At 41.6% G+C, this 12,774-nt stretch overlaps 1 protein-coding gene across 1 annotated transcript in view; it reads right to left on the reverse strand.

Moving 5' to 3' along the window:
- Positions 1–12,774, reverse strand: part of AGBL1 (AGBL carboxypeptidase 1) — a 1,396,462-nt gene that overhangs the window by 423,534 nt on the left and 960,154 nt on the right. Inside the window, exon 22 of the mRNA XM_075345952.1 lies at positions 7,249–7,409. Coding sequence (XP_075202067.1) covers positions 7,249–7,409 — 161 coding nt within the window. The remainder of the gene's footprint in view (positions 1–7,248; positions 7,410–12,774) is intronic.

A 12,774-nucleotide genomic window follows, 5' to 3' on the forward strand; every position in this document is an offset into this window, starting at 1 on the left:
TTGAGCCCTTAAAAGGACTGCTAGAATGTGCTCTCCCTAAGCTGTCTAACGCTGTGTATGCAGCACATACAGCTGTATCGGCTATAGGACTCAGGAGGACGGAACTGCGACAGTGATGTCTGACACCAAAGACGCAGAAGGCAGATAATGGCGTTCGTGAAGAAAATGTCCGGTTTTATAATGCAGGGACATGTGACATGCAGATCCTATCACACATGCCGTTGCTTCTCTGGCTCAAAGTCCACTTAGCTGTGTGTGTGTCTGTGATTGGCTGACATGCTGGCCCGCCCCACAAGACGCGCGCGCTTAGGGAAGGAAGACAAGAAAAAAAAAAAAAAATGGCGATCGCCATTATAGAAACAGCAGTGATCTGAAGGCGCTGTTCACGCACACTATACACTGAAATGTGATAATAGTTTGATTCACAGAGTGACTTACACTATTACAGCAGAAACCAAGCTAGGATTTAGCTGTTTTTTGGCTGCTAGAACCGTTCTCGAACGTTTCTAGAACTATCGAGCTTTTGCAAAAAGCTCGAGTTCTAGTTCGATCTAGAACAGGCCCCAAAATCACTCGAGCCTAGAACTGGAGAACCTCGAACCACGAACCGCGCTCAACTCTAGTGCTGAGTGCTGGTGCTTGGTTTGCACAGTCATTTTGTGCTGACAGAGTCCCTCTAATGAGCTCCTCTCTTTGTCTGTGAATTTAACACTTCCACAAATATTTACAAACATCCTTTTGTCAATGTGTGATCATTTTATAAAACTATATCTTCTATTGTGAACAAAAAAGAAGTCTAAAATAAAATGTCACTTCATGGGAGAATGGAGGGAATTAGGGTCATGTCAAGGGCACTCTGTATATACAGATCCCTGCCATGCTCTTATTTCCATTTGTGCTGCATTGCTATTAGCGATGTTCTCCTTAAGGGAAAGTTTGTGTCTTTTTCACAGTCCCATTCACATTATTCTTGACAGTTTTACCTGACTGAAGCAGCCAGAGCATTGAGTCTGATTCGTTTGGATCATACAGCAGAAACAATCAATCGCACACAACTTGACCAGCCAGTCCTGCTCAATATTCTCTTCCCCGAGGCAAAGAGTGTAAGAAAAACACAGAAAAGCATGGAGCAGGTCGAGGAGACCCGTGACAAACCAGGAGGGTGGAAGACAAGTAAAGATATAACTCCTGACAAGCGGAAATGTCTGATGTCAAAGGCACAGGCTGAAAAGCCAATTCAATGCCAACATGAGACATCTTGGCTTTAACAGAACTGTGTCAGAGACAAACTGTGTATGTATGAAACAAGCGTGAGCTGTGTGGGACTGTAATAGGAGATAAAGATATTACGCACTGACACCGCCGCTCTGTAAAATGAATAGAGCTTGAAGTAATATCATGTTATACTTAGGAAGTTGGAATCATTTTAGCAGGAAGGAAAAAACTCTTGTCAGTAACTTAAAGGATTCTTCACCTAAAATAAATGCTAAAAATCGTTCGTAAATCAAATTATATAGAATTTACTAACACATTAATATTATCAAAGGTACCCAGCTCCTTGAGGTCACCCGTGGTCCCACGTCTCATTTAGCTGTGCCAGCCATCTTCTTTTTTACAGCGATGTTGCATTTGGGGCATTATTGATGATATAAGTAAATTGTTAAATTGTATAAATTTTATTGATACTACATCTAAGCATTATTGAATATACAATCCTTCTAAAGGTCACCTGACTTCAGTTGTCCCTGCTCCCTCAACCTGTGATTACCAGAGTAATTAATTATTGTGCACAATGGGGACACATACAGTTAGGTCCAGAAATATTTGGAGAGTGACACAAGTTTTGTTATTTTAGCTGTTTACAAAAACATGTTCAGAAATACAATTATATGTATAATATGGGCTGAAAGTGCACACTCCCAGCTGCAATATGAGAGTTTTCACATCCAAATCAGAGAAAGGGTTTAGGAATCATAGCTCTGTAATGCATAGCCTCCTCTTTTTCAAGGGACCAAAAGTAATTGGACAAGGGACTCTAAGGGCTGCAATTAACTCTGAAGGCGTCTCCCTCGTTAACCTGTAATCAATTAAGTAGTTAAAAGGTCTGGGGTTGATTACAGGTGTGTGATTTTGCATTTGGAAGCTGTTGCTGTGACCAGACAACATGCGGTCTAAGGAACTCTCAATTGAGGTGAAGCAGAACATCCTGAGGCTGAAAAAAAAGAAAAAATCCATCAGAGAGATAGCAGACATGCTTGGAGTAGCAAAATCAACAGTCGGGTACATTCTGAGAAAAAAGGAATTGACTGGTGAGCTTGGGAACTCAAAAAGGCCTGGGCGTCCACGGATGACAACAGTGGTGGATGATCGCCGCATACTTTCTTTGGTGAAGAAGAACCCATTCACAACATCAACTGAAGTCCAGAACACTCTCAGTGAAGTAGGTGTATCTGTCTCTAAGTCAACAGTAAAGAGAAGACTCCATGAAAGTAAATACAAAGGGTTCACATCTAGATGCAAACCATTCATCAATTCCAAAAATAGACAGGCCAGAGTTAAATTTGCTGAAAAACACCTCATGAAGCCAGCTCAGTTCTGGAAAAGTATTCTTTGGACAGATGAGACCAAGATCAACCTGTACCAGAATGATGGGAAGAAAAAAGTTTGGAGAAGAAAGGGAACGGCACATGATCCAAGGCACACCACATCCTCTGTAAAACATGGTGGAGGCAACGTGATGGCATGGGCATGCATGGCTTTCAATGGCACTGGGTCACTTGTGTTTATTGATGACATAACAGCAGACAAGAGTAGCCGGATGAATTCTGAAGTGTACCGGGATATACTTTCAGCCCAGATTCAGCCAAATGCCGCAAAGTTGATCGGACGGCGCTTCATAGTACAGATGGACAATGACCCCAAGCATACAGCCAAAGCTACCCAGGAGTTCATGAGTGCAAAAAAGTGGAACATTCTGCAATGGCCAAGTCAATCACCAGATCTTAACCCAATTGAGCATGCATTTCACTTGCTCAAATCCAGACTTAAAACGGAAAGACCCACAAACAAGCAAGACCTGAAGGCTGCGGCTGTAAAGGCCTGGCAAAGCATTAAGAAGGAGGAAACCCAGTGTTTGATGATGTCCATGGGTTCCAGACTTAAGGCAGTGATTGCCTCCAAAGGATTCGCAACAAAAATTTAAAAAAAACATTTTTTTTTTTGGGTTTGGTTTATTTGTCCAATTACTTTTGACCTCCTAAAATGTGGAGTGTTTGTAAAGAAATGTGTACAATTCCTACAATTTCTATCAGATATTTTTGCTCAAATCTTCAAATTAAACGTTACAATCTGCACTTGAATTCTGTTGTAGAGGTTTCATTTCAAATCCAATGTGGTGGCATGCAGAGCCCAACTCGCGAAAATTGTGTCACTGTCCAAATATTTCTGGACCTAACTGTACACAGCAGTGTGACTGATATCCCGGCGTGTATGGAAAGGGCAAGGAAGCAGAGAAGAGGACAGATTCCTGACTAAGCAACAGATGCCAATGGAGAGAAGGATCCTTTTGTTTTCAGTGGAAATTAAAGGGAATCAGTCAGCAGGTTTGTGCTACCTCATCTGAGAGCAGCATGATGTAGACAAGGAGATTGTCAATCCAATGATATATGACTTAGATTACTGGGTGCAGTCGTTCTGACACAATCAGAATTTTTAGTTTTAGTGAAGTAGCAGAGCGGAGAGAGCTGTCCTGCCCACACCAGGCTTTCTATAGAGATTATACATTGACAATGCTATGTCAATAACAGCTGCAAGCATGTCAGAGTGCATGTGACAATGTAGTCTGAGCAATGCTAAGAGTCCTGCCACTTAAACAGCAGCAAACAGACAACAGCTCAGACTGTAAAAAGACAGGCATCCCTGAATTTCCTGTGTTAGCCCTTGTTGCATGCTGCCTTCAGTTTACATAGCAAAAAACTGCTGACAGATTCCCTTGAATGTCACACAGCAGCTTTCTCCTTTCTCTCCATTGAAAATACATAAATACTCGACCGAGTGCTCATGTGAATGGCCTGTTTAATTATCAGTATCATATTTATATAACATTTTGTATCTCCACATTTCCATTTTCAACCCAATGTAATCAGAAAAAGTCAAAGAAATCAAATGTGAGTGACAACCTTTTTGGTGTGGAAGCTAGCTGGGCTAATAGCTGTCCCTGCCTCGGAAGCCATGTATGGTTATATATTTCACCTGCACCAGCACATTAATATATCAATCCTCCATAGAGGGAGCTGCTCCTACATAGTGGCTCTCCAATCTGGTTTAGGGGGGGCATCCCAAGCAGGACATCAACAAGTAAAAAGTCCGTAAAACAATCCCTTTAACTAAATCAACTTAATTTTAAACATTGTAGTCTAGTCCGGAGTTGGCTTTGTTTTTTGGTTTGTTTGTTTTTTTTACAGCTAATTGCATTTTAAATAAACCTAGAAAAGATTCTAAATAATAATATTTTCCATATATTATTTTAAATTTAAAGGGATTGTCCAGTCTAAATCAGTAAAGGCTGCTTTACACACAGCGACATCGCTAGCAATGTCGTTCGTGAAATCACCTGCCCCCGTCGTTTGTGCGTCATGGGCAAATCGCTGCCCGTTGCGTACAAAATCGCTAGTAACCGTCACACATACTTACCTTCCTAGCGACGACACTGTGGCCGTCGAACAGCCTCTTTTTTAACTGGGTGGTTCGTGCGACGTCACAGCGACGTCACACGGCAGGCGTCCAATAGAAGCGGAGGGGCGGAGAGCAGCCGCATGAAAATCATGCCCACCTTGTTGCCGGAGGACGCAGGTACGGTGTTGTTCATCGTTCCTGGGGTGTCACACGTAGCGATGTGTGCTGCCTCAGGAACAATGAACAACCTGCGTCCAAAATCAGCAACGATATTTGGGAAACGGACAACGTGTCAACAATCAACGATTTGGTGAGTATTTTGGATCGTTAGCGGTCGCTCGTACGTATCACATGCAATGACATCGCTAACTAGGCCGGATGTGCGTCACGAATTCTGTGACCCCAGCGACATCTCCTTAGCGATGTCGTTGCATGTAAAGCCCCCTTTAGTCTGCAGTCACTTTATGTGACTTCAGATTTCTGGATCTTTACATTACGCATGCTGTGAGCTGTGAGGATTCTCCCGTATCAGAGCTGAAAACGGCAGTCTCGTGGCTGTGAGTGTGTAATATGTCTGATAGAGGTGCAGCTTAGTGCCAATGTATGGTGTGAGGCCACTACCCTGCAGTTGGATTCTAGCCTGGAGTCTGCATATTACACAATTGCAGCCACGTGACCGCCGTTCCCGACTCTGACATCAGTGAATCCACACAGTGCACCATGCACATGTTGTGAGGATTCGTAAGTATTCAGTCACAGAGTGGCCCACAATGACTGCAATCTTATAGATTTAGACAGGACAGACCCCTTTATTGTAAAAAACTGTTTCATTGTTTGTTGCATTTTGTGTGTGAACTCCTACATAATACTAGTACTGTAGTAAAAGGCAAATAATAACCGTATTAATTAGTAATAACCGCATTATGTAGAAAAGATGTGCAGAAATAATTTAGGAAGTAACAAGTCATTTCTCCTGACAATACATTTACTGAAGTCCAATGCTTAGGAAAACATATTCACGATCAGAGGAATCATCATTTTAATTTCATTTCTTAGTGACTTTGTGGTGCACTTGCTGCTGCACTCTTTGAAGGCAAACGCAAGACACTGGAACATCACCTACTGGAAGATAATGTTCTTTTTCAGTATTTTCACCTCCTATTTTTTTTTTTTTCTTCAAGAAATGAAGATATTTCAATAAATAGGATATTGCTAGAGATGTGAAATGCACACTTCAGGGTCCAAAATGACCACACACATTAAATAGCTGTCAGCCAGATAAGCCAATTCTTCCATCTTCATACTTTCCCTCCCCATAAACCCCTTTTCCATTCACATCTGCTGCTAGAGAAAGGTTAGGAAACCACCATAAATATTCAGTGTCCATCCTGTTGTGCCAGAATTATCATGATTGGCTGGCTTTTACATTACTGTATTAAATTTAAGGGCATTTGTCAGCACAACATGACTGTTCAAACCAAGCACAGAGACGCTTGCACTCTTGGTATGGCCGAACACCTCAGTAAACATTCTTCCTACTTGTCTTTCATCTATCTTTGTCCTTCCCTAGCTTCTATAAAGCTAACATGCTCGATCATGCTAAGGTTGTATTGAGCTCGGTGCTTGGTTTGAACACCTATTTTGTGATGTCAAATAACCAAAGTGCGCCTGCGCAGGACCTCACTGTCGGCTAGTGTAGATGACATAGAATGCGTCATTCACGCTAGCTTCAGAAGGAGGACAAAGATGGCCGAAAGAGGAGTTGCGGGACTCGGAGAATGGAGACACCCATCTGACCCATCTGCTCCGTGCCGACCATTAAGTATAATAAACATCCAATGACAGGTTCCCGTATTAAATTAGATGACGTAGAACACATCATTCCCACTAGCTGCAGAAGGAGGACAAAGATGGCCAAAAGAGGAGTCGCGGGATTCGGAGAATGGAGACGCTCATTTCACCCATCTGCTTTGCGCCGACCGTTAGGTAAGTATTATAAACATATGGTGACAGGTTCCCTTTAATACGGTATACCAAAATAATAAAAAATGCCCATTGGTACACATAAAGATATGTCAGATTATAATATGGATGGGATTATTGCCAGGGTTGGACTGGCCTACAGGAGAACCAGAGAATCGTCTTGTGGGCCCCTTTGCAGTAGAGCCTCACTTTTCCACAATATAACCAGTAGGTGAAACAATACACTTGTTTCATTGTGCACTGAAAAAGGAAGCATCTCATCTTTAATTTAACAAACTATCCAGTATATTATTATATAGTAGAATATATGTATTTGTAAATGTAATATTTGCACATAGTTAATCAGTGGGCCCCCGGAGTCAATGTTACTGTGGGCCCCTGCTGCCCCAGTAGGACACTGATTACCGCTTTTCACAAAACGGAAGTAGGTATGTTGTCTGAGTAGAAGAGGTAGACCTCAGATAGCATCGATGTTGAAACCAAAATAAACTGATAATTGTATGGATTATTCTTCTTTTAGAATGTACAAATTATACAACAATTATATAATACAAATTTGCACTTTCATATAAGGTTTGTAGAATACCTTACCTGGTTCTGTGATTGTCAGCACATTCTCTCTCGGCCTCGAGCAGAGCCTCCACCTGAGGATGCAGTGTTCCAGTATAAAAGGATTTCGATAAAAGAATTATCAGTCCAAGGCAGAACTTTGCCCCCATTTCTTCTAACTCCTTTGTTCCAATCTGCAGGCCCTATGAAGGATGCAGATGATATGGAAATGAGTAACGCACAATCAATCTTAAAGATAAACAGCCAGCGCTGAACGTGTGCACATTAATTGAACTGATCCCCATGAAATCATTAATAACTTCTACACTTGCATTTAAATGCTCCTACGATTGTTTGCAGATGATCGACCGGCAGTGTTTATCTAATTGTAAAGTTCTTTGATGCCTTAAAATTTCACTTAACTTTGTTTCAAGAGGTAAAAATAAAAAGTTTAGCAGCCACATGACTTGTTGCTTAATTAAATAGCAAGTGATAGAAATTAGTAACAAGTGATAGAAATGAGAAACAACTGCAGTAGCCTACTAAGAAATTGATACATATGCCATAGTGGTCAAAACAACAAAAAAGAAAAATAGACAACTCAGAAATCAATACTGTAAAAACAATGCACATAGCAAAATGCGTGTTGCTCTTGGAAAATATAAATAAAAATTAAAAATAAAATTAAAGCCCTATCCTTATATGTTTTCTAAATCAAAATGTATATAAAACTTACTAATATACTTTAATTTCCAAGCAATCCCAATCTCCAGGTATCAGCCTCATTCCTGGCACCTGGCAATCTCTCCTGGATGATGGGTCATTTTGGAGAAATCCTTCTTTATATCTTCTGTCTTCCAGGCTATGGGGCGTGTGCCTCCAGTCTTCATTATACAGGATTCCTCCTCCCCTTCTTTTCCCTGGTGTTCCTGTGATGTCAGGTGTGCGGCTGAAAATCCTGCACCTGCACATTATCTCTGCCATCCCTCCTTGAACTGTTCCTCCCTTCTGTGCACACAGGCTTCAATTTTGCTGTGCGCAGCCCCCGAGGAGTCACTACTGCTTCATAGTGCAGGAGAGATGGCAGGCAGAATGTGTACATGCAGAACATCTGGACGTGCACCTGAGTTTACAGGAATTCTGAAGAGAAAGGGAGGAAGAATCCTGTATAATTAACACTGGAGGCGGAACACGCCCCATAGCCCGGAAGATAGAAGATTTTTGCCAAACAATCCCTAATCTAGGAGGCATAACGATATGGTTCATTTCCCCTTTATGCCACCTGTATGCCCATATTAATAACTATAAAATGCAAAAGGGTGACAGATTCCCTTTAACTTCACAAACCTTTAATTACATTTTTGCCAAATATTAAAGACATTTTTAACCTCTCTTTGAGTGAGGTTAACAATATCAGAATGGTGTGAGTCTGACACCTGGCACCCGTCACTGATACCTCGAGAGGCAACCAGCAGAAAACCACAGTGAGCATAGCTGAAACAAACACAGGAACTTTAAACACTGTTAAGGGACTTTTTTCAGAAATTTCTGCTCAGAGCACATTCACTTCAATAGGACCAGACACTATCTCAAAAAATGTCACAGCACAGTGTATGGAGCTTTACACTGAAGGTCCATTGTCTAAACCTCCAGATACTAGCTGAGGTGGTGCCAGCAAAAGGCGGATATAGCATTGGTGCATCTTGTGATGTTGCAAAGGGTCCCAAGAGGTAGAGGGCCCACTTCCACAGCCAAAAAAGGTGGAATTGTGCATTATGAGGACCTATTGTCCTGTAGAGGGCACATATACGGTTCTTGCACATTATGATGATGTAGTTGACTGCAGAGGGCCCATATACTGTTCTTGCACATTATGCTGACGTAGTGGACTGCAGAGGGCTCATATACTGTTCTTGCACATTATTAGGGATGATCGAATATCACAAATATTCGGCTTTGTGAATATTCGACGAATAGGTCGCCGCTATGCGAATATTCGATGTGCAATGTAAGTCTATGGGAAGCCCGAATAGTTGCTATTCGGCAACTATTCGGGTTTCCCATAGATTTACATTGTACATCGAATATTCGCAAATAGTCAAATAGCGGCGACGTATTTGTCGAATATGGGCGTAGCTGAATATTTGAGGTATTTGATCATCCCTACATATTATGATAACATACTGGACTGCAGAGGGCCCATATACTGTTATTGTACACTATGCTGATGTAGTGGACTGCAGAGGGCCCATATACTGTTATTGCACATTATAATGACGTACTGGACTGCAGAGGGCCCATATACTGTTCTTGCACATTATGATGACGTACTGGACTGTAGAGGGCCCATATACTGTTCTTGCACATTATGCTGACGTAGTGGACTGCAGAGGGCCCATATACTCTTTTTGCACATTATTAGGGATGATCGAATAGCACAAATATTCGGATTCGTGAATATTCGACGAATAGGCCGCCGCTATGCGAATATTCGATGCGCAATGTAAGTCTATGGGAAGCCCGAATAATTGCTATTTGGCAACTATTCGGGTTTCCCATAGATTTACATTGTATATCAAATATTCACAAATAATCGAATAGTGGCGACCTATTTGTCGAATATGGGCGTAGCCGAATATTTGAGGTATTCGATCATCCCTACACATTATGATTACATACTGGACTGCAGAGGGCCCATATACTGTTCTTGCACATTATGATAACATACTGGACTGCAAAGGACCCATATACTGTTCTTGCACATTATGATGACGTAGTGGACGGCAGAGGGCCCATATACTGTTCTTGCACATTATGATGACGTAGTGGATGGCAGAGGGCCCATATACTGTTCTTGCACATTATGATAACATACTGGACTGCAGAGGGCCCATATACTGTTCTTGCACATTATGCTGACGTAGTGGACTGCAGAGGGCTCATATACTGTTCTTGCACATTATTAGGGATGATCGAATATCACAAATATTCGGCTTTGCAAATATTTGACGAATAGGTCGCCGCCATGCAAATATTCGATGCGCAATGTAAGTCTATGGGAAGCCCGAATAGTTGCTATTCGGCACCTATTCGGGTTTCCCATAGATTTACATTGTATATCAAATATTCACAAATAGTCGAATAGCGGCGACCTATTTGTCGCATATGGGCGTAGCTGAATATTTGAGGTATTCGATCATCCCTACACATTATGATTACATACTGGACTGCAGAGGGCCCATATACTGTTATTGCACATTATGATAACATACTGGACTGCAAAGGACCCATATACTGTTATTGCACATTATGATGATGTAGTGGACTGCAGAGGGCCCATATACTGTTCTTGCACATTATGATGACTTAGTGGACTGCAGAGGGCCCATATACTGTTCTTGCACATTATGATGATGTAGTGGACGGCAGAGGGCCCATATACTGTTCTTGCACATTATGATAACATACTGGACTGCAGAGGGCCCATATACTGTTCTTGCACATTATGCTGACGTAGTGGACTGCAGAGGGCTCATATACTGTTCTTGAACATTATTAGGGATGATCGAATATCACAAATATTCGGCTTCGCAAATATTTGACAAATAGGTTGCCGCTAGGTTCCCATAGATTTACATTGTACATCGAATATTCGCAAATAGTCGAATAGCGGCGACCTATTTGTCGCATATGGGCGTAGCTGAATATTTGAAGTATTAGATCATCTCTACACATTATGATAACATACTGGACTGCAGAGGGCCCATATACTGTTATGGCACATTATGATGACGTAATGGACTGCAGAGGGCTCATATACTGTTCTTGCACAGGGGCTTACTTCTTTCAGCTTTTGGGTGGCAGGTGGCAGACCCTTACTGATCCAAAATTGATGATCTCTTGTAAGAGTAGGTCATCAAGTTCTTAATTTGAAACGTTTGGGTTTTTTTTTTGTGTGATGATGTTACTCACTCTGCTTGCTGTTGAGGTATCACACAGAAACATTTCTTACCTAAACGTTTAGTGGGTTTATTCAAACAACACATATACCACACTTCAGTAACATAAAACAAAGCCTCTTCTAGCTTCAAAGAGCATGACATAGTTTTACAGTCCATTTTACTCGTGGTACGCCTGCACAGATTTGGATACCACTTAACAAGTATCCCAGTGGAGCTATCTCAGCCTCCATACATGACCCTAGCCAGCATACACACCCCTTTCCAGAGGTACCTTCCAGAAGTCTCACAAACCTCGATACACTGACCACGGTCATACGAAGCAAGCCCTCTCATCTCTTCAAGAGGCATCACAACCTCTACACATGGTCTCGGTCAGGACAAGCAAATCCTCCCTTCTCTAAGAGGATTTCATCCTGGAGAGGTCACTTTCTCCCCAATATGTCCATGTGGCAAACAAACAATCTCCATCTTAACAGATGAGACACACCCATGGGCCTCTAGAGGTATGTGGATAGCTAGACCTGCATGCCTCTCCAGCAATCTGTAAAACCTGGCCCTAAAAGGACTTGTGCCACTGCAAGTACCAGAACAGACATCCAGGTTAACATCAGTTCTGTGTTACCATGTTACAACGGATAATGTAAGTTTTCAGCTCCTGATCAAACATTCTATATTATTTGAAAATCTGGCAGACAGATAAGTAGATGATAGTAAAAGACGCAAATAATATGATGTTAATGTTACATAGTTACATAGTTCCATAGTTACTTAGGTTGAAAAAAGACCTAGGTCCATCTAGTTCAACCTTCCTCCACCAGTTCTACATTTAGTCACTAAGTCATTTATAACCAACAATGTTTTGTGTACTGAGGAAATCATCCAGCCCTTTTTTAAAAGCTGTTATAGTATCTGCCATTACTACCTCTTGTGGTAGGGCATTCCACAGTCTGACTGCTCTAACTGTAAAGAAGCCTTTCCTATTTAGCTGTTGGAATCGCTTTTCTTCCACTCGCCGTGAGTGCCCCCTGGTCCTTAGTACTGTCTTTGGAAGGAATAAGTCATGTGCCAGTCCTTTATATTGACCACACATGTATTTATACATATAAATGAGATCTCCTCTGAGACGTCTTTTTTCTAAGCTAAACATATCTAACTTTTTCAACCTGTCATCATATGGGAGGCCTTCCATTCCTTGTAATAGTCTAGTTGCCCGCCTTTGAACTGACTCTAACTTCTGAATGTCCTTTTTAAAATGTGGAGCCCAAAACTGGATCCCGTATTCCAGATGTGGCCTTACAAGTGATTTATAGAAGGGTAACAATACGTTGGGATCACGGGATCTAATCTCTCTTTTTATACACCCTAAAATCTTGTTTGCTTTAGCAGCTGCTGTGTTTTTTTAATAAGGTATCTGCATAATGCAAGGATCTCTTAGCACTAAAGTTTAATATCAGAAGAAGGTGTTACCCAAGCATAGCGCTGACAATTTTTTCCTCGGCTGGAGAACCACTCAATATGTCATTTCTAAACAAGCACAATAAATACTGAGTTATCTCGGCTATAAGACGCAGACATGCAGGTGTCCTGCGGGAAGGTTATATTACAA

The sequence above is a fragment of the Anomaloglossus baeobatrachus genome, chromosome 4 (genome assembly GCF_048569485.1).
Source record: "Anomaloglossus baeobatrachus isolate aAnoBae1 chromosome 4, aAnoBae1.hap1, whole genome shotgun sequence".
Taxonomy (NCBI): domain Eukaryota; kingdom Metazoa; phylum Chordata; class Amphibia; order Anura; family Aromobatidae; genus Anomaloglossus; species Anomaloglossus baeobatrachus.